The following is a 26,656-nucleotide window of genomic DNA, read 5'->3' on the forward strand; positions in this document are numbered from 1 at the left end:
ATAACAATGTAAATAATTTTTATTATTTGCACGTGAAGTGGGAATTGCGAAACAAAAATATAAGGAGACAAATGACAAGTAAATTATGATTGTGACAAATGACCGGTTGTACACTTTTAATCAGAAAATAACACCAGAAGAACACGAACTGTCACGTTCTTTCGCAGTATGTGATCATTTCATGTTTCAGATAATATGCTCGGTTAAGTAATCGCAATTACCTTTAAGTCTTTTCATTTGCCTTTGTTTTAATTTGTATATAGATCATTGAACTTGAAAAGAAATTCTATAAATTACTGTGGATATAGCAATACTATAATAGCAGGGTTCATAGTCTTTCCCTCATGTTTTCCCTTTTTTCAAATTCCCCTTTTTTTCTAAAAATTTACCCGTCTTTCCGTTTTCTCTTTAAATATACGATATTTTGAAATACTATTGTTCGTTTTAGATGTACAAAGTTACTCCATTCAAAATTAGATAGAAACAGAAAGTAGTGAAAGTTTTTCTTAATTTGACTAATTTCAAACTAAACGATTATCATTATGTTAGACATATTACAGCAATTATTACCCGACTTTGGAATCACTTAAAGGTTGCTGAAATGGTGTAAAAAGTGCTAAAATTAAAATAATTTTGTTCTTAGGAGTAATGCAAGGAACACAGCATTTTTTATTAATTAAAAGTAAATAAAACGATCATTGCCTTTTTCCCAAGAGTTTTGAGCTAAAGAAAGAATTTTATTTTTCAATTTAATTCTGTAGGCATTTTAACTAATTTCCAATTAGACAATATGTGAATGAATATAATATATTCTACAAAATTTAAAAAAAAAATTACACAATTTAATTTCACGATCCTAATTAATATATTTAAGAAAAAACCCAAGAAATTGTTCGATTAGGAGAAAAATTCAAACATGAAACGAGATTTACAACTCATCTTAATGACGTTTTTCAATTGTACTCAAATTTAATTAGTTTTTGAATTTAAACAATTTCCAAAAACAAGTTTTTAACAGTTCGGCCAATATTAGGCGCAGTTGTAGTTGACGTTAATTGATGCGAAATATTCTTTTTTTAAATATAAACATTCCATATAATATTTAATTAATTTAAAATTTATCAAAATTAATGCAAACTTATTTACCTTATACTTTTTCTTAAATGAAGAAAAATAAGCTTATTTTTAAAAACAAAATAAAACTGAATTTTTTTAACCTAAAATTTAAAAATTATAAAAACTGTTTATCTAAAATTATTTCATTCCGCAGGGTTTGGTTTGAAAATGTTCATAGTTAATTCTTTGAGCTTAACGTTTATTATAATTTTAAACAATTTTCATTTTGTAATATTAAACAATTGAACAATATGTGACAAGCAATATTTATGAAAAAAGTTATGATCTCCAGATAAGTAACAAGTATTGAAATCCATGAAACTAGAATTAATCATTTCTCAAATTATTTAACTTCTTTCAACAATTTTTTCAGATTTGTTAATATTTAAAAATTTGACATTATGGATTTTTAAATATTTTATGTTTTTACTGTTGAAAATAAAAATCCAGGGACGTGAACGCCAAGGTGCATTTTATTTAAATGTTTTTTTTTTCAGGGAAATGTAATGAATAATATTTAGTTAAGTTATGTTCAAGGAATTTTAAATGATTTCTACTTATTTTTATGGATTTTAACGATTTTAAGGGGTTTCAACGAATTTCTATAGAAATTTTGGGGAATAAATTACATTTTATTCTGAGGGATTTAGAAGGATTTCGTCGGATTTTAAAGGTTATACGTTATTTCAAAAGATTCCAAAGAATTTCAGGAAAGTTCATTCAAGAAATGTGTAGAACTCTTAATATTTATAAATTTTTCCGATTTACATTAAAAGTAAGGATAATGAAAACGATTAAAAACATATAAAAATGGTTTATTCAGCAATTTTCATAATAGAGTACTAGAGCCTCAATAATAAATAATTTATTTGAATATTTAAAAGTTTCCTTGTTTTGTAAACTGGAGAAAACATCATTTTAGACAAAGATATAGAACTTACATGCAACCTACTTAGTCTTCAGTTTCCTTACTTTTGCAAGAGACTCCTTAAAAGTTAAGCGGAAGAGTTACTTTGGACGCTTTGCTATTTTCCGTATATGGGTAGGAAACAATTGTGAAAGGTACAATTGCACCTTGTCATAAGCTTACGATTTTCGACTATAAAATTCGCGGCTGGGAAATTATTGTATGCTAATTTGTCTTTCAGCTTTTGAGATTATATAAAAAATGTGAATTAGTGATAACTTATTGGAATTCGGAATAGTTATAGAAGTAGATAATCGTGAATAATTTCTATAATTATAGTAAACTAGTTTCGTTCCAGGAAAATTGTGTTTTATTTGCCTCATTTTCCACGCTTGCGACATGATTGGCTTCTACAGAGTTTGACGTATCATCGGTGTGCAGTGTAGGACAGTTGCCTGAATGTATCTTGCATTCCATTCAAAACTCGTCATCCAAGCGTAATTTTACGTGACGGAAAATCCGATTCCGATGCACCGTGCTTCATTTTTGTCCTCATGATGCCCTCTGGTTCAAAGTCGAGATTTTTCCTAGAAATTTGAATCTTCAATTTTCTATGTATTTCGCTTTCTAATCACTCAATATTCAAATATCAAGATAATGAAGCATTAAGTGAAAGATTGTCATTCAAATTCCGAATACAATTAGCAATTAAAATTTTTTAATTTAAATGCGATTAAAATAAAATTTAAAGTCCTATTTCACGCCCAATAATCGATTCAATTTGTAGAATTCCTGAAAATAAAACCAAAAATCCAACGACCGAATTTGGATAACCATCATAAAATGTTTATGTTTTAATTTGAAAAAAGATCAAAAGTTTCCTAAGAAAGAAAATAAAAAAATTATTTTTCAAACAAAAATAAAAAAAGAAAAGTAAGACAACCAACCAAATCCCCTTTCTTCTCCTTTGCTTTTTACTTCTTTCGCCTTTTATTTTTTTATTATTATCAAATTACAACAAAAAAACGTTTGTAAAAAATCTTCACCAACGTTTCGGCACTTATACAGCCCTTATCAAGGCAAGAAAAATTTGAGCAGGCAGGAACGCATTAAAATTAGTAATTTCAGGATGTCTAGACTATCTAGAAAACCTGAAATTTTCAGGGAATTTCTATATACTTGGAAAACCTGGAATTTTCAGGGTCGGTTTTAGTTGAAAATTCAAATATTTGGTTAAAAATTATCATTAGTTGAAATTTGTTTCCTTTTTTGGTAGAAATCAGTCTCCTGTGATGAAAAATAATCCTTTTGTTGGAAATTTCATTATTCTCGTTAAAGACTCATAATTTTAGTTAAAATGTCATGTTTTTGGTTTCAAAATCAACTATTCCAGTGGAAGATTCATCGCTTATTTGAAAACTCGACGTTTTAAAGGAAAATCAATTTTTTTTACTGCAAATTTAACTATTTAATCGTTGTTTGACCATTTATTTTTAAAATTTTAAATTCATGTATTTTCTTTAAAATTCTGCTTCATTGGCAAAAATGGATATTCTATTTCATTTCTGATTAAAACTTAATCTGTTTAGTTTAAAATTCCACTATTTGCTTGAAAAATTGTCTTTTTGTATTTGATAATGCAAATATTTCGTTAAAAATCCATGTGTTTTGTTGAAAAATCGTCTTTGTGGTAGAAAATTAATCTTCTTGGTTGAAAATAAGACTGCTTGGTTCAAAATTAAACTCTTTTCTCAAAACTTATATTTTCGTTTAAAATTCATCTACACCAGATGAAGATTCATCATTTCAGTCGGAAATTAATTAGCTTGGTCGAAAATTTAACTATTTCGTTGCGAATTGGCATTTTTAATTTGAAAATGCAACTTTTTTGTTAAAAATTCATATATTTTTTTTCAAAAATATATTTTTTTTTGTAGAAAATTAATCTTACTATTTGAACATTAATCGTCTTGTTTGAAAATTAATTTTCTTTGCTTGAAAATTCAGGTATTACATTTAAATATTCATCATTTTAGTTAAAAATTAATCTTTTTTCTTGAAAATAAATGTACTTTTTTAGAAGATAAATTAAATTTGTTTTAAAAATAAATCTGTTTTTCTTTGTTGTTGGAAAAATAATGTTTTCAACTAAAAATTTAACTATTATATTTTTGATTGAAATTTGATTTTTTTTAGTTCAAAATTCATTTATTTGTTTGAAAATTGATCCCTTTCTGTTGAAAATTCAACTGTTCGATTGAGAAGTAACGTATTTTTTAGAAAAATCTTCTTTTTGGTAGAAAATTCGACTGTTTGGTTAAAAATTCATCTATCTGTTTGAAAATTCAAATTTCTACATGAAAAGTTAGAAATTTGAACCAGTTAAAATTATATTTAATATAGTGTTGACATTATTTCACCTAAATATGCACTATATTTTAAGTAGATAAAATACAAATGAGTTTGAATTTTTATTCAAATTCATGGAGTTTAGAGACTAATTCAAGAAATTATTAATTACGTTTCTAGCATTATTTCATTATTGTTTTAATATTGAGTAAACACCCTGGATTTTAAATATGTGAAGTTGATTAGTGAGCCAATACAATTTTTTTAGTGTAGTTTTTATAACATTTTTCTCAATTTTTTCTGGAGTAAAGTGTCTTAGGCTCGTAAGTGCTCGCTTTATATGCATAAATTTGCATTTGAATATCTGAATATACATCACATTTCACAGTTGAAAACCCACACATATTGCAAGGGTCTCGTCCTCCTCGTCGAACTTGCAAGAATGTTACGCCTTCGCTCAGCGAATCACACAAATTTATTTTACGGGTCATGTCAAGCGCTAAAGTAGATTTATTGGTTCATTGGTAGCACTCTTGGATCCTTAACGTCTCTACAGACGGTTCTCGTTATAAAATCGTATTTCAAAAATTATAACTGTTATTAGCCGACATATAATTTGTCACACAATCTCGTTTTTGATTTAACAAAACAAAAAAAAGTGAAAATGCTAATAAAATGTGATACTTGGTTCCCTAACTCATTTACAAACAATAATTAAATTGTATAATTATTTCACACGTAAGTTACACATTTGGTGCTTTCAAGATGGAAGAGAAATTGCTACGCGTTTCCGTAAACTGCGTGGGCGGCCATTAACCACTAGAATTCGCGCTAATTTCGTTAATTATCGCAACCAACTTGTGCCTCGGCTTCTGTAGTATTTAACTAACACAGTGTGATAGTTATAGAGTCTGTTCTGAAATTCCCATAAGAGGGAATTTCCTGAGACAAATTTAATTTTCCGTCGTATTGTATAGGCACAAATAGCTAGAGAGGACTTTGTGAAAATTAATTAAATATGTTTTCATAATTTTATTAAATTCTGAAGTTTTTAAAAGCTTCAGTATTTTCATCAAAGGAATTTTTAATAAAATTGCAGGGTGTCCGTTGGACTGAGAACTGACCTGGAGTGTTTTGAGACGGAAAAAAATCGCGAAATGGCAGTCAATTTATTTTTTGACCGGCAATTTTACAAATACAGTTGAACCTGAATTTAGCATTTCCGAGAACTACCGTCGCGTGGCTTGGATTGACGAGAGCAGATGTGGGGGGATGTGCGGCCAGCCCCAAAATTGATATTAAATCCAGGTTTGACTGTATTTAGAAGAAAAATCTGTCCAAGTTCGATTTCAAAGGATTTAAAAATAATTACTTGAATTGTTAACTTTTTCAATTATGACATCATTCAGTTTATAATTCGTAGTTTAAAAATCTTTTACTTAAAAAATTGTCCATTTTAGATTTTGATTTTTAATTTAAAGAATTTTACAATGCAGGCTTGAGGATTTAAACTATTTAAAATTAAAAGCGTTTGAAGTTCAAAAATTTTCGTAAAAAACATTTCAATTTTATCAACATTAAATATAAATAATTTTTTTTCATGAATCTGTACTTGAAGTATTAAAAGGAAACAATCATTTATTCGACAAAACCATTCGAAATCCGTTCAAAATTAAGTATTACTAGATTTTGACGTTAAAAATTAAAACGTTTCAATTCGAAAGTCTTAGTCTTTAAAAAATGTAAACGTCGGATTTAAACTTTATAAACTATTTTTAACTTAAATATAACTTCATAATAATGTATTTGTAATTAAAAGCTTTCATGAAACTAAAAATATTGTTTGAGCCTATGATATTCCATTTCTAATCTATTTAATTTGAAATTTATCATTAAAAAAAAGGAATAATCATTGAATATTTTGTAATGTTTGAATTTTTATTTAAGACGAATGAATTGCAACCAAACATTTAATAGTAAACAATTTTAAAATAAATTGTTTGACGTAGAAAGCTTTGAATCTTTAAAAATTCGAAGTGCTTTTAAACTTTGAACGTTATAATTTTAAATGTTCTGTTTAAACAGTGATTAATTTCTAATTAAAATTGTTCAATTTTGGTTTGTTAATAGCAATTGAACACTTATTATTTGTAAAAAAATAGGGTAATTTTAAGAGGTATTAGTAGTTTTGTAAAGATTCAAAATTAATTTAAAACTTGAAATTATTTCAAATAATTTAAACAAAGTGTGTACCGATAAAATTTGGCTATTCGGTCCAAAATTTCGGTGCAAATAGACACATCCTGATTTAAAATAAAATGTAGGTTTTTTGCAGATTTAAAAAAAATAGGAACTTTAAGCATTGTGTAAGGTATAAAAAAATAAAAACATTTTTGTAAGATTTCTAGGAAAATTGGAAATAATCTTTCATTTTGGAATATTATTTAAAAAGAATATTCAGAAAGATTTTTAAAGATTTTTAAAAATTGCAGGTGGAACAAAGTGGAATAAATTTTAAAAACACTTCTAATTTTGTCACGATTTTGAAATAACATTTTGAAGCTTCTCAAGGTCGTTGAAACTATTTAACATGGAAATGACTTAACTTCTAATTTAAGGAGTGTTTAGTTAAAAAATATTAATTTTTCAAGTTTCTGGCTTAAAATTCTTTAAAATAATCTCATTTTGAGAATTTTTAAGTTTATTGTTTCTTTAATTTAGAGCATTGCAAATGATAACGTGGATTTCAATTTTTAGAATTATTTGAATCTTTGATCTAATTAACGTTCAAAAGTTAAAAAATTCTCAATATTCCAGTTTATCTGCATCTCAAAAAAAAATGTTAAATAGAAAAGTGTCAGTACTTTGAATTTTTCACGTGTAAATTATTGAGCAGCTGAATGCAGAATTGTTGAAGTAAAAAACTTAAAAACTTTAATTTCAAAACTTTAAAATTCAAGAGTTCCATTTTGAGTGCTCTAATTGGTAGTTTATTTTTTATAACTGCTAATGGAAAAATGTTTAGCTTTAGAGTTTTAATTTGTTAATTTTATTGACCGTGAAAAATATTTGCGAACCCTTGAAATGACCGGGAATTTTTTTTTTTATTGAAAAAAGCCACCCTGAATTCTCTATTTAATTTTTATTTTTAGTCTACATAAAAGTATTTGTTTTCCTTGAACTTTTATTTGATGAAAAACATATTTTTCAAAAGAGTGATTCAGTCTACTATGAATTATTAAGGCTCTTCGTTTAATGTCCAACTGTCGATGAGAGTTATTGCTTTGGAATTATGGTACTTTGCTTGGCTCTCTAAATGTAAATCAGACTTTGGCAAGAAGACACTTCTTATAATTCGATTTTTTATTTTTGTTACAGATTCACAAGATGTCGATCTGGACGCCATCCTTGGAGAACTCTGTGCATTGGAGAGACGATGCGACGGGGATATTGCTGCAACGCCCGTGTCCGACTCTCAGAGACAAGGACGCCCGGGTAGCACGAGGATCAATCCCGGAGAAAATACAGAGATTGGAAAAAATGAAGGAGGTGAGTAACCTCGATTTTATTTATATTTTGTATAACACACTTCGAGGAAATACGTGCATCAGTGTATAATTGTACATGCACACTGTGAACTGTATGCGGCTTAAAATGGTACTTAAAAATAAAATATTATAATATTATCGCAGCTTCCAAGAGTCAGGGATTTTGAGAAAAAATACTAAAAATCAGGGAATTTCTATAAGAAATAACTGTAAAAAATGCAGTCTCTGTTTTAAGATATTCACTCTTGTCACTTTTCTTTCAATAATAACTATTTCTGAATTGTCTTGAATTATTTTGAAATATTTCAGCGTACTTTGAAAGATTCCGATAAATTTGTTATTGATTTCAATAATCTGAACTGATTTTCAAGATTTTCGGGTGTGTTCAAAATCTGTAAAGAATTTTTCAAGAGCTTTTAAATATTTAAATAGGATTAAAAAAATATTTCAAAGAACTTGTTAATAATTCAAGAAATTTTAAAAGATTCTAAGGAATTTTTTGTTGATTACAATCATTTGAACGGATTTCAAAGCGTTCGAAATATTTTAAAATCAAGAATTTTCTATAGGTTCGGAAGATATATTTTAAAAGATATTACGGGATTTTATAACGTTTCTTAGAATTTCAATTATTGTATTGGATTTTTCTAAAGCTCTCAAGGTATTTCAATAAGTTTTCCAGGATTTCACCAAATTTCACGGGAGTTAATAATATTTTAGTGGATTTCAAAAAATTTATTCAAAACAAGTGAAGTACTTCGTAGAGTTTCTAAGATTTGAAGAGATTTTAAATTATTTTTTAAAATTCACACTGAATTCTTATTTCATTTATCCTGAATTTTTTTAATTCCTTGGAATTCTTTCCAATTTTTTAAAGTGAAATTCTTCTAAAATGAATCAATTCTATTAAATTTAATGGATTAAATTTTTTTTTAGTTTTCATCTAATTGATTTTGAGGACCAGGTGATTTGAAATATATCAAGAAATTATCACAATCCGCAAAAAATTACTAGGAATTTTTAAAGTTTTTAAAGAATTTGAAATATTTTCCGTTTTTTAAAGATTTCAATTAATTTTTAATTGATTTCAGTTATTTAATGGCATTTCGAGGGATTTGAAATGTTTTAGAGTATTTTGAAACATTCCCAGGAATTTACAAGAGCTTTCAAAAGTTGCAAGGAACTTCAAAAGATATCAGAGAATTTTAAATATTTTAGGAAATTTTAAACAAATCCCAGAATTTTTTTACTTAATCCAATAGTTTGAAAAGATTTTAATGGTAGAAATATTTTAGGATATTTAAAAATGTTCCAAGGTTTCATGTAATTTTACGTAATTTTATAATATTGTAGTGAATTTCAAAGAATTTATTTACAAGAAATGAGGGATTTCGTAGGGTCTTAAAGATTGCAAGAGATCTTAAAATATTTCTTGCAATTCATATGGAATTTGCTTTAAACTCCCTTGAATTAAATTTGTATACATTTTCAGAAACAAATTTGTTCAAGTTTAACTTTAACATAAAAAAATCAGACGAATTGTTATGTGTTAATCATGATACAATTTAGTTTACAAAGCGTAATTTTAGAATCTTCCATTTCAAAATGCCTTTTTAAAGACTTAAAAATTAAAAATTAGAAGCGTTTGAAATTGATAATTTTGGAGAAAATAAAAACATTTTTGGTTAATCAACTGTGAATACATAAATTATAATGATTTTTGAAATTTAACTGTACATTAAGGATTAACAAGTGAATAATAATAACATTTATTTTATAATTTAAAAATAACTACAATTGCTTAATATTTAGAAACATTTGACCGTTCATTTGAAATCAGTAATTAGAAAGCAAATATTGAAAATTAAACAAGAAACTTTTAATTTTACAGTTTTAATTGTTCAATTTGAAAAGTTTTAATTTGTAAGTAAAATTTTTGAATTTGGATGTATAAACAAATATTGAACACCTACTATTCGTAGAAAAAATTCGAGTAATTTGAAAAGATATTAAGAAGTTCTGAAAAAATGGCCTAATTTGACACAAAATATAGATTTTTTCGGATTTCTAACTACAAATTTCGAAGATTTTTAAGAATTGGGAAAGGATTTAAAAGAATAAAAAACATTCTCTTAAGATTTCCAGAAAATTAAAAATGATTTTATTTAAAAAAAATTAATTTTAAGAGAATATTTAAACAGATTTCCAAAATTGTTAAAAATGAATTTGGAATAATTTAAGGTAATATGTTTAACTAGGCAGAATTTTTTTAAACTTTAGAAAAGTTTTGAGGAAAAACACAAAAAATTTCTAAAATGTTGTCAACGTTTCTTATAGATGGGTGGAAGACTTGCAAATTATCAAAATAATAATTCCAATTTCGATGAAAATTAAAAAAGTTATATACTTTTGAAAATTTAGAAAATGTTCAGAAAAATAGAAAAAAAATATTTTTCTGATAGATGAGGAAGTTTCATTTAAATTCGTCACCATAGATATCAATTTTTTTAAATCTATTAATATGGAAAATATCAATTTTCGATGTAAAACATCAGCGTAACCTAAAATTGTTAAAAAATTTATGTTTTGGGTTGAAAATTTTATGTTTTGATTAAGAATTCTTGAATTTTATTCAAGATTCGTCATTTTTGCTAGTAATTTAATATTTATGTTAAAAAATTCTTCTTTAGTTGAAAATTCGACTTTTTTCAGAATCCTTGAATTTTGTTAAAAATTCGTCTTTTTGATAGTAAATTAATCTTTGTTTAAAAATTGGTCTTTTATAGTTAAAACTTCAACTTCTTGGTTGAGAATTCCTAAATTTTCCTGAAAATTGATCTTTTTAGGTACCAAGATATTATTCTTTTTGTTGAAAGTTAATCTTTGTGATTAGAAATTTAACATCTAGGTTTTAAAGTCGAACTACTTTCTTAAAAATTAAAAAAAGTCTTGAAAATTCAACTTTTTGTTTAAAAATTGTTGTATTTTATTAAAAATTTATCTGTTTTGGTAAAAAGATGATATTTTATAGTTGATAATTCATTTTTGTTCAAAAATTACTTTAGTAATTGAAAATTTACCTCTTCTATTTTTTATCGAAAATTGTTCTTTTTTAAGTAAAAATTCAATTTTTTTGTTTAAATTTAACTATTTTGTTAAAAATTTGTTTTCTGTCGGTAGACATTTTTTTGTTTTGTTTAAAAATTCATCTTTTTGGTTAAAAATTGAACTTCTTGGTTGAGAATTCTTAAAGATTATTGAAAATTCATCTTTTTAGGTACCAAGATATTATTCTTTTTGTTGAAATTTCATCTTTGTGATTAGAAATTTAACAACTAGGTTTTAAAGTCGAACTACTTTTTTAAAAATTGAAAAAAAGTCTCTTGAAAATTCCACTTTTTGTTTGAGAATTCTGGAATTTTATTGAAAATTCATCTTTTTTGGTAAATAGATAATTTTTTATAGTTGAATACTCAACTTTTTGGTTGAGAATTCTTGAATTTTGTGAAAAATTCGTTTTTTTCGGTAGAATTTTTTTTATTCATTTTTTTGGATAAAAATTATTTACTGGGGTTTTAACTACTTTTTTTAAAATGCATTTTTTGGTTGAGGATTCAAAGATTTATTTAATTATTAATCACTTCTTTGGTTGTAAATTGAACTGTTTTGTTGAAAATTCCATTTTATTTTGTTCGAAAATTTCTTTGGCAATTGAAAATTTACCTCTTTGATTTTTTATCGAAAATAGTTCTTTTTCAAGTAAAAACGCATTTTTTTGTTAAAATTGAACTATTTTCTTAAAAATTCGTCTTTTGTGAGTAGAAAGTTCTTTTTTTTTTGGTTTGAAAATTCATGTTTTTGGTTAAAAATTAAACAACCAGGGCTTTCAATAACTTTCTTAAAAATGCGTTTTTTGGCTGACGATTCACAATTTTAGTTAAAAATGTTTTGAAATCTATTCTATTTTAGTTTAAAATTCATGTCTTAGTTAGAGAGTTCTTTAATTTAATTGAAAATTCGTCTTATTTTGGTAGTATGTTAATATTTTTGTGATTAAGAATTCTTCGTTTTCAGTTGAAAATTCAACTTTTTGGTTGAAAATTCTTGAATTTTGTTAAAAATTCTATTTTGTTTTTGCAGGGATGCGCACTGATAGTCCTGACAATGACAGCGCGTTTTCGGACACAGTGTCGATGTTATCAAGCGAGAGTTCGGCGAGCAGCAGTGGCTCAGGACACAAGCCACCTCAGACCGCCATGCACACAGCCCCTCAACAGCAATCACACCAGCTTGTCGGTAAGTAATATCAGCCTCATTAGCCAGTTCGTTAAAGCCAGCCCATCAGCTGCAAATAAGAAGCCAAGTGTAAATAAGCTTCTATCTTCCTGATCTGAAGCCAAGGCAAGGCGCCTTTACCCATCATCGCTGATCTCATTCCCAAAGAAAGTAAGAAACTAAATAGATCCCTTTGAATTGTACAGATGCCGCTAGTCGAGCGAAGGCGGAGAAAATTCGCTTGGCGCTCGAAAAGATGCGAGAGGCGAGCGTACAGAAGCTTTTCATCAAAGCATTCACTCTCGATGGAAGTGGAAAAAGTTTGCTCGTAGACGAGGGCATGAGTGTTGCTCATGTTTGCAGACTACTTGCTGACAAAAACCATGTTCCTATGGACCCCAAGTGGGCTGTCGTCGAGCATCTTCCTGATCTCTTCATGGGCAAGTCTCTTTCATTTCTTTTATCATCAGCAATTCAGCAAAGTATATTGCAGACCAATCATAGATTTATTTCCGACTCCCAAATTAAATATAATCTTTCATTTCAACAGAGAGGGTCTACGAGGATCACGAACTGCTGGTGGAGAACCTACTTCTCTGGACCAGAGATTCAAAGAACAAATTGCTCTTCGTCGAGAGGCGGGACAAGACACAACTATTCCTCACCCCGGAACGATTTCTTCTCGGACCCTCGGACCGAAGTGGTGGAGAATACGACGATCATTCCCGCAACATTCTCCTAGAAGAATTTTTCTCTAGCAACAATGTCGGTGTTCCCGAGGTCGAAGGACCTCTTTACCTAAAATCCGACAGTAAAAAAGGCTGGAAGAAGTATCATTTCATCCTGAGAGCTTCGGGTCTCTATTACTGGCCGAAAGAGAAGGCTCGTACTGCGAGGGACCTGGTCTGTCTCGCAACATTCGACGTGAACCAAGTCTACTATGGTGTCGGCTGGCGGAAAAAGTACAAGGCTCCCACGGATTTCTGTTTCGCCGTGAAACATCCCAGACTCCAGCAAGCCAAATCGACCAAGTACATCAAGTTCCTCTGCGCGGAAGATAACGCTGCCCTCGAGAGATGGATGGTTGGCATCAGACTGGCCAAGTATGGTCGACAATTGATGGAAAATTATAGAACCTTGGTGGATGAACTCGCGCAAGAAGATCTGGATCTTCTCGCACACGCGCGATCTTGTTCAGTCAGTTCTATCGCAATTCCGCAAAACCAGACTCAGTACAACACGACGAATGATAATGCGAGACAATTCACGGACACTACCAGGCATAATGGAGATACCGGCAGGCAGTACGAGAATCAGAGACAGAGTTACACGAGCGATGGGAGGCTGAGCAGAGCGAGTAGTTCGAGTTCCAGTGGCTGTTTGTCGGATGGGGCGCCCAGCAGTTGTGAAGTTGCATTCGAGTGTGGCGAGTTTCCGACGGGGACGATCAAGAGGAAGCCCTCGATGAATCCGAAGCTGCCGCTGACCTCGATCACGAGGCAACTGAAGGAGGTTGGCGAGACTGTCAGGGACGAGCCTGATGCTTGTCCGAGTCCAACGAGTTCGGGATCGGGGACTCTGACGAGGAGACACAGTCGGCGAAGAAGTGGAACGGATTCCGATGGTTCCGGGACCTTGAAGAGGCATCACAGGTCGGGAAATGTCACTCCGGTTAGTCCCTCGCCGGGCACTCCGGTTAGAGAGAGATCGAGTCCTTTAAATTATAGTAGGAGCGAAAGTCAGGAATTGAAGACGCCAACTAGTCCGATCCAGCCATGCATGGTGAGTTATGAGGGCATTTTTTAAAAAATAAAATATATAATTTTGTTCATTTTTAACCTGAAAATTTTTAAAATTCTGGTTTTGGTTTAATATTGATTGTTTTTAGTTGAAAATTCAGGTATCTTGTTGCAAGCTGCATGTATTTTTTTGGTAATTCACCTGTTTCTTTGCAATATTTTCTCTCCCTTATTGTGAGAAAAATATTTTTCAGGGATAAAGGCAACTCTTGTTGAAAATACCTCTTTTTTTAGTTGAATTAACATGTTTTTGATTAAAAATTAAAATCTTTTTTTGTTGAAATGTGAACTACTGAATTTTTTCTGTTCAGAATCCTTTTTTTTTATGAATATTTCATTAATAGGTTAAACGTTAAACTCTTTTGATAACAATTATTTTTATTTAATGTTTATCATTTCAAATGAAAACTGAGATTTTTTGTTGAAAATTTGTTTTTCCTTAGCTGACAATTTATTTTTTCACTTGAACTATTTTGTTGAAAATCAGTTTTTTTTCTTTTTTTTGGAAATTAAATTTTATTAAATGAAAATGTAATTATTCGAATTGAATACTGCGTCACTTTAATTAAAATTTATCTCTTTGTTTGTATATTAATTTTTGTAACTAAAATTTTGCTATTAATTTTTGGTTGACAATTTATCTTTTGTAGTTAATAATTCATGTATTTTGTTGGCCATTCGTCTTTTTTAGTAGAAATTTGATCTTCTTGATTGAAAATTCACATTTTGGTTGACAATTAATCTGCTTGATTAAAAAATTAACTGTTCCAGTTGAAGATTTAACATTTCATTTTAAAATTCACCTTTTTTGTTTGAAATTCCACTACTAAATTTTTGATCGAAAATAAATCTTTTTCAGTTCAAAATCTATCTTTTCGATTGAAAATTGGCCCTTTTTAGTTGAAAATTTGCCTTTTGTTTTATTAAAAAATTTAACTCTTGTTTAAAATTCATGTATTTTGTTGATCGATAGTCTTTTTTAAGTAAAAAATTAAGCTTTTGATTTGGAAATGTCTCTTATTCGTTAAAAATTCAAGTATTCTAGTTAAATGTTCATCATTTTATTTGAAAAATGATCTTTTTCGTTGAAAATCCCACTATTCTAGTTGAAGATTCATGATTTTAGTCAAAAATTCATCACTTTGTTCAAAAATGTAATTATGCTTTTATACATTGTTTTGGTTTTTGTTAATTTTATTTTGTTTTTACTGCAAATGTAACTATTCCAATTGAATATTTTATTATTACATATTTATATAACTGGAGATTTTTCTCTTTTAGTTAAAATTTCGTCTTTTTGGGTGAAAATTGATAATTTTCATTGAAGATTAAACTTTTTTGTTAAAAATTCGTCTTTTTTTATTAAAAAATTAATTTGTTCTTGTCTGTAAATTTACCTATTCCATTGTTGATCGTAAATTGATGTTTTAGTTCACAATTCTTTATTTTGATTGGAAATTAAACTATTTTGTTAAAAATTCTTTTTTTTTCGTTGATAATTTATTTTTTCTTATCTGAAAATTTTAATATTCTTTTTTTAATCGAAAATTGATCTTTTACTTCAAAATTCATCACTTTAATTGAAAATTCAACTGTATTGGTTAAAGATTTTTAATTTCAGTTAAAAATTCATCATTTTGATTGGAAATTAAACTATTCTGTTAAAAGTTCGTTTTTTTTTAAATTAATTTTCTTTTATCTGAAAATTTAACTATTCCATTGTTAATCGAAAATTGATGTTTTAGTTCAAAATTCGTAATTTTGATTGAAAATTTAACTATTCGATTGTTGATTGAAAATTAATGTTTTAGTTCGCAATTCTTTATTTTGTGAAAAATTCGTTTTTGTTTTAAATTTATTTTTTCTTATTTGAAAATCTTACTATTTATTTTTTAATCGAAAATTGATGTTTTACTTCAAAATTCATCACTTTGATTGAAAATTCAACGTATTGGTTAAAGGTTTTAGATTTTAATTAAAAATTCATCATTTTGATTGAAAATTAAACTAGTCTGTTAAAAATTCTTTTTTTTTTGTTGAAAAATAATTTTTGTTGTATTGAAATTAAATTTGATTATTTAAAATTTTATTTATTTTAGTGCGAAATTTAACTATTTTTTTTAAAAAATGCATGTATTTTGTTGAAAAATCGTATTTTTGACAGATCTTTTTTAGTCGAAATTTAACAAATTAGTATCGGAATTAATTTGATCTAAATATTTACTGAATTTTTAACATCTTTTCCATGATTTCAGAAAATATCGTAATAGAATATCACGAATTTTATAATATTTTAGTGCATTTTAAAGAATTTATTCATGAGGAGTGAGATATTTTGTAGGGTTTTAAAAATTTGAAGAGATTTGGAATTCATCCTAAATTTTCTTGAATTTTATGAATTCACTGGAAGCTTTTTTATTCACTTGAATTTCTATAAATGCATTTTTTAAAGCTTAACAAAATTTAAAGACGCTTAAATAATTTTTAATAATTTAGTTTATTTAAAAAATTTTTTTAAATATTTATATTGATTTCAGCCATTTAATGGGATTTAAAATACTTGAGGATATTGTAAAAAAAATTATAAGCATTTTCAAGTGTTTTAAAAAGTTTCAAGGACTTTCAAAAGATATACTAGGATTCGAAATATTTTCGAAAATTTTAAAAGATACTCAAATTTTTGTATTGCAGTAGTTTGAACTTATTTACATTCAATTTATTTATTTTATTGTAATTTTTTATTCATTTTTTTCGTTTGAAATTTTTTTCAAGCTAGAAATATAACTGTTCTAATTGAGTATTTCATAATTGTAGTTAAAAATGAATCTTTTTGGTTAAAAATTAATTTTTATAAAATGAAAATTTAACAATCCAATTTTCAGTTGACAATTTTTTTTTGAAAATGCATGTATTTTGTTGAAAATTGAACTTTTTGGTAGAAATTACTCTATTCTGGTTAAAGATTTAACATTATATTTGAAAATTGAATAATTTTAGTTAAAGACTAATTTGTTTGGTTGCAAATTTGTGGTTTTTTATGTGGTAAATTAATTTTTTTTATTTAAAAATTTAGCTTTTTGTTGAAAATTGATCTTTTTCTGTTCAAAATCTAACTATTTAGATGAAGTTTTTTATTCTATAGTTCAAAATTCTAAAATTAATTGAATTTAGTTAGTTGGCATTGTTCGTAGCGCCTCTTGTGGAAAAACGTTTAAATACAAGTTTTCCAAATGGTATTATTTCTAAGTAAAAGCTTATAAAATGAAATAATTTTATTTTAAATATAGGAATCGTAAATTTCAATTATTTAAGATTATAAGAAAATTTCGAAAATAGCAAGAATTTGAAACGTTAAAAATGAAATATTTTCCAAATACAAAGTTGACAATTTTAGCATTTACAATTCAAAGGAATTTAAACTGTATTATTTTTAATCAAAGGCGTTCCAAATTGAAAAATGTTAGATTAACATTTTCTTTTAAATGGAAAATTTTGTAAGAAAGAAGTTGAAATTATATAATTTCTATTTGAAAGCGTTTAAAATTGAACAATCTTATTTTGAATCGAAGAATCTCGAACCTGAATAATGTAAGATTAAAATTTAAGAAATGGGACAAGTTAAAGACTACATTTTAAAATTAAAATTACATCTTTCTTGGATAAAAATGCAACTGTTTCGTTAGAAGTTTCTATTATACTATTTTCTTGAAAATTTAATTTTTTTTTAAATTTATATTTTGGTATTGAAAATGAATTGAAATCTTTTTCTGGATGAAAGTTACAGTTATAAAAAAAATTTGTCGCTTTTTATTACAAATTTATCGGTTTTGGTTAAAAAATTAATCTTTTTCGGATAAAGGTGCAACTATTTGGTAGATAATTCAACTGTTTTGTTAAAAATTATGTTAAAAAAATGCAATTGTTGATACTACAGAGTAAAATTGAATCTTTTTTTAAATGAAAACTCAACTTTTATTTGCAATTAAAAATTTTTCCTTAAGAGACATCTCATCTTTTTTTTTATAAAAATGCTACTATTTGGTAGAGAATTCAACTAATGTTGTTAAAAAGTCATCCTTTTTAGTTAAAAATTCGTCTTTTCGGATTGAAAATTCAATTTTTTCGTAGAAAATTTCTTGTTTAAAAATTAATATTTTAATCGTGCAAGTTCGACTCAAATCGTTTTCAACAGAAAATTCAACTATTTTTCTAACAATTTATCTTTTTGATTTGAAACTTGATCTGTTTTAGAAGAAATTAAATTTTTTAAACGTGGAAACGACACTTTTTGGTTAAAAATCACTTCTTTGTTTGAGTATTCAACTAATTTGTTTAAAAGATTAGGTTTAAGCCTTTTGTTAAGAAATCACTTTTTTTGTCTAGTTGAAAGTGTAACTGTTTAGTGGAATATAGTTGTTTTCTTTTGTTTCAAATTCATTTTTTCAACAGAAAATACAACTTTTCCATTTTTTAAAGATTGATCTTTTTTAATTAAAAATTCGGCTTTTTTAGTAAAAAAAAAAAAAATTTAGTTTGAAATTTCATTTTTGTTGGGTAAAAATGCAGCAGTTTCGTTAAAAATTAATTTTTTGCCTAAAAATTCATATTTTTTGTTTGAAAATTCAATTTTTATAGGGAAAATTTGTCTTCTGACTTGAAGGTTAAAAATCCATCTTTTATAGTAGAAAAGACCTTTTTTTTTAAAAACTAAATTAATAAATTTGTGTATGAAAAACTGTTTTTATTCTGTTTGTAGAATATTCTATATTAAAAAAGTATTACAAGATTAAAATCCTGGTATTTGAATATTAATGGTTTGAAATGAAAAATTAGTCAAGAAAAAAAATCAGGGAATTTCGAAAATGTTCTCAGTTTCGCATTTTTCCGCAAGAGATGCTACGAGTTGAGTAGATTAAAACTAACTAAATTCAAATTCACGGGTCCAATATTTCTGGGAATGGGTTCTCCTTATACTAACTTCGTGACCATAACAGATACACTTCATTCTCGATCATTTTAAAAATTATTTTATTAACCTTATCCTGTTTTTCTTTCAGATGGACTCCATCACATCTCTGCCACCTCCACCTTCACCATCCAGGGTCTCGGAAGAAATAGAATCAGACAGCGAGCCTCTACCTCCACCACCACCCGAGATGTTCCGATCAAATCTCTCTCTCGATTCTCTACCGCCTCCACCAGCACCTGGAGAACTCCCAATGTGCAGCTCCCCCGACCTGAGCGGCTCATCTCTAAGTTTAGCCTCTCTGCCTCCACCGCCAAGTCCCCTCGTCGGCGGCGAAACTGGAACGATTCGTCGTGCCAAACCCAAACAATCCACTCCCACGAATTCCCTCTCGCCAAACAGCACACCAACTCACGTGCCATCAAGGCCCGTGAATCCAATTTACTCGAGTACAAACTCCCCAATCAATCAAAACTGCGTCTCGCCGACCCAGACCAATCAAATCTACAATCCGGGTCACACCATCAGCGTAAGAAACTCCTCCCCGCACAATTCCTACTCGGACTCAAACTGCAGCACACCAACTTACGCCCCAAGTTCGCCCAGCTTCGGATCCCCGCCGCCATTTATCCCGCCACCAGCCTACGGACTCGCGAATCACGTCAGTCAGCACCTTTCGCGGCAAAACTCGAAAAACGAGCCGATCTACGCTGGCCAGCCGAATTGTCTGCAGTCGATAAGGCCCAATCCCAACATGGACACTGTGAGGCGAAGCGCGATGAAGCAAGGCACGAGTCATTATGCAACTCCGCCCTATTTGGCTGAGCTGAAAGCCTCATCAAGTCCCCAGTCCCAGAGGCGAGTCACCATCCAGGAGCCGCCAATCTCGCCCAAATCGAAAACCGGAACTGGCAAGAAGATCACCTTCAATTTACCGCCTCAGCAGGAACCTGGAAGTCCAGCCTTGCCCCAGAGGAAGCCGATGCCTCCGCGAAGATCAGACAGCACTGTCTTGACTCCGCCGAAGAAGCTGGCCGCCTCCGATCAGGCGCCGCCCGGCGACTTCTTGAAGGACCTTCAGAGGGTGATGAGGAAAAAGTGGCAGGTTGCCCAGAAGTGCAAACTCGATTCCACAACCACGCCTCACGAGGTGCTGGGGTTCAGGGATCCTCCACCCGCTGTCGCCGACTACCGAGAGACGAATGTTTCCAACTGGGTTCAGGAGCACTATGGCTGCGACAATCTCTATGAAAATGTCTACAACACGGATCCGAACGCTCCAGTGGAGTATGCCTCGAGTCCGGCCAGACAACCTACCGTCAGATTTGCTGATCAGAGTCTAAGTATTAATATTAACAGTTCGATCGCGGGCAAAAGAAGACCACCACCTCCGCCGCCGAAGCGAGCGGAAACCACACAATTGACGACGAGAGCGATGCACTGACAGTAGCAGATAGTCCAGCCCCATCCCGAGAGGAGATGGTACTGCTGCATTTGTAGCTGGTGGAAGCACTGAGTCGTCTTTGAATTTATAGATTTTTTCCAAAAATCTTTTGCGACTTTTCCCGATTCATTATTAAAAAAAATTGTAGCTTAAACTTTGGTCAAGAGAAACGAGGAAGAATTGAAGCCTCCGCGGACATAATGTTGGATCAAGACATATTTTGTATACGTGGCGTTGAAAAGAGAATTGGAATCTTTGCTGGATGAAAATTCTACTTTTAAATTTTTTTTTTTTTATTATTGAAAATTCATCTCCTTTTAAAGAAATTTAATCTTTCTTGGATTAAAATTCCAACTGTTTTGTTAAAAAGTCATACTTTTAAAATGAAAATTCTACTGTTTTGTTGAAGTTGTACTTTTTGTTGAAAATTTATATTTTGGTGTTGAAAAATGAACTGGAATCTTTTGTGGATGAACGTTTGACTTCAAACAAAAAAGTTTGTCTTTTTTTTTTTTATTAAAAATTTATCTGTTTTAGTTCAAATTTAATCTTTTTGGGATAATAATTCAACTATTTGTTAGAAAATTCAAATATTTTGTTAAAAATTCATCATTTTTGGTTTAAAAAATTCGTCTTTTTGCATTTGAAAATTAAATTTTTTACGTAAGAATGTATTTTTTGTTAAAAATTCATATTTTGATCGTCAAAAGTCGACTGGAGTCTTTTTTGGATGAAAATTCGACTTTGTTCTTGAAAATGTAACTATTTCGTAAAAAATTGACTTTTTCTTGAAAATTGATATACTTTACCCTATTTTCAAGTCACTAATTAGTCACTTTTTCAAATGAAAAGATCACATTAGTCACGTTTCATTCAAAAAATTAGATTCCGAGAAATTTTCAGCAGATTTCATTAATTTTGAAGTGATTTTAAAGCTTTTGAAATATTTTAGAATAAAGAATTTTCTAGAAATTCTGGAAGATATGGAACGGATTTCACAGGACGTATGAGGTTTTAAAATATTAAAAAAGATTTAACGTTATTTGATTAGATTTCCGATCATTTCAAAGATTTTCAGAAATTTCAAAACTCTCAATGTATTTTAATACGTTTTTCGATAATTTCAGAAAATATCATAATAGAATTACCCGAGATTTTATAATATTTTAGTGGATTTTAAATAATTTATTCATGAGAAGTGAGGTTTTTTTGCAGGGTTTTAATGATTTGAAGAGATTTTGAATTCACTCAGAATTCTTATTAAAATTTACCCTAAATTCTTTGGAGTTCTCTTGAATTTTATTAATTCACTTGAATTTCTCAAAATTTATTCTACTTAATTCAATTAATTTTTTTGAATTTTTAAAAGTTTTAATTTAATTGACCCTGAGCTAAAACTGATAAAATCATCAAATAATTTGAAATATTTTAAAGAATTTTTTTCAAATTCGTTGGCATTTTCAAGAGCTTAAAAAATTTTAAGGCGTTTAAATAATTTTAAACTATTTAGTTTATTAAAAAAAATTACAAATAAATTTTTTATTGAAGGCTTTCAAAGACTGAAATATTTTTGGGTATTTCAAAAGATTCCAAGGCATTTTCAAGAGATTTAAGCAATTTCAAGGGATTTCCAAGGATTTAAATAATTGTAAGGGATTTTAATAGATTTTAAAGAATTTTTACAACACATTTATTGGAATTCATTTAAAATTCGCCCTAAATTCTTATTAATTGATCCTAAATTATTTTGAATTCTTCTAAATTAACTCAATTCTACCCAATTCAATTAATTATTCCATATTTTTTATTTTTTTTTTAATTCACTTGATTGCTTTTTAAATTCGACTTGATTTTTTATAAATTTCATCTAATTATTTCTCATTTCTTTTAAATTTTTCTGAATTCACTTAAAATTTAATTTAATCAATCAAACTTTTTTTCGATTCTTAAAAATTATTTAAATTCATTTGAATTCTTTTGAAAATAACTTGAATTGTTTTGTAGTCACTTCTTGTGTTAGAAATTAGTAGGGTTTGAAAGATTTGAAGAGATTTGACATTTTTGTTGGAATTCACTCTGAATTCTTTGGAATTCTTTTTATTATTTTTTTAAATTACTTGAATTCTTCTAAACTCACTCAATTGTACTTAATTCATTAAATTATTTTTGAATTTGTATGGAATTCATCGCCTTTATCTTAAATTCCTCTAAATGCATTCGAGTTTTACAGAAATCGATGGAATTTTTTTGATTTTTTAACATTTTTCCAATTCAATTGAATTATTTTAAATATAAATTGATTTATTCTGAAATTTTCTAAATTTATCCTGAATTTTTATTATTAAGAATTTAGGGCGAATTTTAAATAAATTGTAAAAAGTATTTGAAAATCTCTTTAAATCTTTGAAACGCTACGAAATCCCTCGTTTTTGGTGAATAAATTTGTTCAAATCCATTAAAATATTAAAATTCCTGGGAATTATTAAAGCCCTTGAAAATTCTTTGAAATTCTTTAAATCTCTTGAAAATGACTTGGAATCTTTTAAAAAACTCTACAATATTTCAAAGCCTTTCAAATCCCATTGAATTATTGAAAACAATTAGAAATTTGTATTGTAATGTCTAAAAAAAATGTCAAATTTCAGATTTTTAAAAATATTTATAAATCTCTTGACATTTTTTTAAGCTCTTGAAAATACCAAGGAATTTGAAAAAAGAATTAGTTCAATAAAAGCTTTTAAAAATAAATAAATCCATTGAATTAAGTAGAGCTGTGTAATATTAGAAGAATTCAAGTAAGTTAAAAAAAATTTAAAGGAATTTTGACGAATTAAAAGATTTTATAATAAATTAATAAGAATTCAGGGTAAAATAAAAAAAATAGAATAAATTTAAATCTCTTCAAGTCGACTAAAATGTTATTAAGTCTCGTAAAATTTTAAGAAGTCTGACGATATTTCTTGAAATTCGGGAAAATAAATTTTCTAGAATCTTTAAAAGTGAATACCTTTAAAATATCTTAAAACCTGTAAAATCGATCCATATCTTTCGAAATTCCAGAGCATTCTTTTTCCTAAAATATACAAATCAAATCTACTTCTGAAGAGAGAATATTTGAATTTTGAGCTTCGAAAGCCTTTTTTCTATGAATAATTGATAACTTTAGAGTGTACGAATGAAAAATTAAAATATTTTTTTCAAAATTGTATGAAATCGAAATCTTTTAGCTTCATTATTTTAATTTTTTTTAACGGAAATTTACCGAATTGTTGATGCAACGTTATTTCTGCGAAGGCTTCAATTGAAGAGGCGATTTTTAGGCAGACTTTTCAGATACAGGGAAATTGAAAGAGGATAGGCAAATTCTAGGCAATAGGAAAACGATAGAATGTCGCGCGTGAAAGCGACTTAAAACGTCGGATAGTAGGAAACACTGCCGTTCGAGATACTGAGGATGTGATATAAACTTTAAGCCAGCTTGAATTCTACTTCTACCCCCCCCCCGCCCCCCCCCCCAAACACTTTGCACAAAAGTACGCACGTTTGTATTGGGTTTCTGTGTTTATTGCTCGGCTGGTGCATTCAACTGAGCAATTTAAAAATAAAATTTTGTAAGATAAAATATTTACGATACTTGGAGCATCGAATAATTTTTTTACGAAAGTTTGACCAATTTTGAAGTTTTGAGAATTTTTTACAATTTACTGAATATAATAAGATCAAAGCTTCCAAGAGGCAAGCATTTTGAAGAAACTAGCTTTTTGAAATCACTGTTTAGTCCCTTTTTTAAATTAAAAGATCACATTGGTGACTTTCGTTCGATTTTTTTTAACTCATGAGTTAATCGCTATTCTGTTAAGGTATATTATCTGTTTCTGAATTGTCTTAAATTCTTTTGAAATGTTTCAGCGTATTTTTAAAAATTTTGAGAAATTTTTAAATATATTTCTTTGATTTTAAGGGATTTTTAAAGGTTTTAGGGTATTTTTTTTAAATTTCTAATGCATTTTATGAGATTTTAATTTGAAATAATTTACGGAATTTTTTATCAATTTCATTATTTCAAAGGAATTTTGAAGCGTTTGAAATATTTTAACATAAAGCATTTTCTAAAATTTTGGAAGATATGGATATTTTAAGATTCTCGAGGATTTCAGTGAGTTGAAGGGATTTTAAAGTTCTCAATGTATTTTAATACATTTTCCAGGATTTCGGAAAATATAATATATTTTCACAGGATTTTATAATATTTTAGTGGATTTCAAAGAATTTATTCATGAAAAGTGAGGTATTTTCGAGGATTTCAAATATTTGAAGAGATTTAAAATTATTCTTGGAATTCATCCTGAATTCTTTTTTATTCTTTTGATTTTTTTAACTCATTAAAATTTTTCTATATTCCCTGAATTATACTTATTTCAATGGATTTTATTGTATTACATTTTTTTATACAATTGGTCTTTTAAGAAATTTAAAAAGATTTCAAAAGATTTCAAAGGAGTTGAAATATTTTAGGTTATTTACAAAAATTACAAAGAAATTTTTAGCTAATTTCACAAGAAGTGAGGGATTTCGTAGTACTTCAAATATTTGAAGAGGTTTTCAAAAATTTTTTCTATTATTTTGGAATCCGCCTTGAATTTTGATTAATTTATCCTGAATTCTTTTAAATTATTCACCAACATTTTTTGAATGTCCGTTTAATTTTTCGGAACTCATTTCAAACTTGCTGAATTCAAAGAATTTGTTTATATTTTCGAATTGTTTTCAATTCACTTAATTTATTTTTAAATTCAGCTTCATTTTTTATGAATTTCCGAGAATTCTTCTCATTTCCCTTAAATTATTCTAAAATCAATCTGATTTTATTGAAATAAATAGATTTTTTCGATTTTTAAACATTTTCCAATTCATTTAAATTCTTTTGCATTGTTTGGTAGCCATTAGTTACTTTCTTGGTTAGAAATTAGTAAGATTTTCAACGATTTGAATTGATTTTAATTTTTTTCATGGAATTCACCCTGAATTACTATTAATTTACCCTGAATTCTTCTAAATTCTCTGGAATTCTCTTTTTTTTTTAATCACTTTAATTCTTCCAAATTTCTTTAATTTTACTTAAGTCAATGGATTTAAAAAAATTATTTTCTAAACATTATTTTCAATTTATTGCTTTTAAAATTCAGCTTGATTTTTTATGAGTTTCTTCGAATTCTTCTCATTTCCCTTAAATTCTTCCAAATTCACTCAAACTTTACTGAAATGAATGGATTTTTTCAATTTTTTTTTGTTAGTAATTTGTAGGGTTTCAAAAATTTGAAGCGATTTGACTTTTTTTCTTGGAATTTATCCTGAATTCTTATTAATTTATCCTTAATTCTTTTAAATTCTCTGTAATTCTCTTAATTTTTAAAAATTCACTTTAATTATTCTAAACTTTTTAAATTCTACTCAATTCAATGGATTTTTTTAATTAAAATTTTTTTAATTTAATTGATCTTGAATTCTTTTAACTTTACCTTGAATTCTCAAGCATTTGATCAAATTTCTTTGAATTCCCTTGAATGTTTCTAAGCTCATTTCGAAGTTACTAAATTCAATGAAGCTTTTTCGTAATTTTAAATTATTTTCAATTCATTTGAATTTTTGGTTTCATTCGCCTTTAATTTTCACGAAATTCATCGAATTTTTTATCGTTTTCTTTAAAGTTCTCTATATTCATTCCTGAGCCCTGCATAATGTAAACCTAATTCTGAATGCACCATGAGGATGAATTCCAATACACTTTTGAACTTTTTTAAACCATAAGGAAAGGTATCGTAGTAGATTTTACGAGATTTTATTGCGTAAAATCTACGCAGTGGAGTCTACTAACTAACTTGCCTGATAAATAAATTGTAATATACAACTTTTTGTAATCAAGGTGCTTTACATAGACATTTTTACACAATTGACTTACAATTTCTGCAAAAATGAAGTATATATCTGTATATACGCAAGGCGCACATTTACATTAACCTATCGTTGATAATAATCTTATGATTATATGGGGGAGTTTATCACTCACCAGGGTGCGCGGTCTGTTTGGGTCCGAATTCAGCCAAAATTTAAACTTAACAAATTAAAAATAGCTTTTTTTATACAAATTATTAATAAAAGTTTATAATTACTTTATAAAATGAAGAAAAAGAGTAATTCATTCAGCTTAAAGAGAAATTTTTTTAAAATTTAATTTTATATATGTATATATAT

General features: G+C 27.9%; 1 protein-coding gene across 1 annotated transcript in view; it reads left to right on the forward strand.

Moving 5' to 3' along the window:
* LOC117170219 (amyloid beta A4 precursor protein-binding family B member 1-interacting protein) overlaps positions 1-20,745 on the forward strand; it is a 75,348-nt gene extending 54,603 nt beyond the window's left edge. Inside the window, exons 3-7 of the mRNA XM_033356834.1 lie at positions 7,751-7,921; positions 12,061-12,216; positions 12,402-12,635; positions 12,746-13,977; positions 19,052-20,745. Coding sequence (XP_033212725.1) covers positions 7,751-7,921; positions 12,061-12,216; positions 12,402-12,635; positions 12,746-13,977; positions 19,052-20,404 — 3,146 coding nt within the window. The 3' untranslated portion in view covers positions 20,405-20,745. The remainder of the gene's footprint in view (positions 1-7,750; positions 7,922-12,060; positions 12,217-12,401; positions 12,636-12,745; positions 13,978-19,051) is intronic.
* Positions 20,746-26,656: the final 5,911 nt, after the last annotated feature.

Source organism: Belonocnema kinseyi, chromosome 3, assembly GCF_010883055.1.
Source record: "Belonocnema kinseyi isolate 2016_QV_RU_SX_M_011 chromosome 3, B_treatae_v1, whole genome shotgun sequence".
Taxonomy (NCBI): Eukaryota; Metazoa; Arthropoda; class Insecta; order Hymenoptera; family Cynipidae; genus Belonocnema; species Belonocnema kinseyi.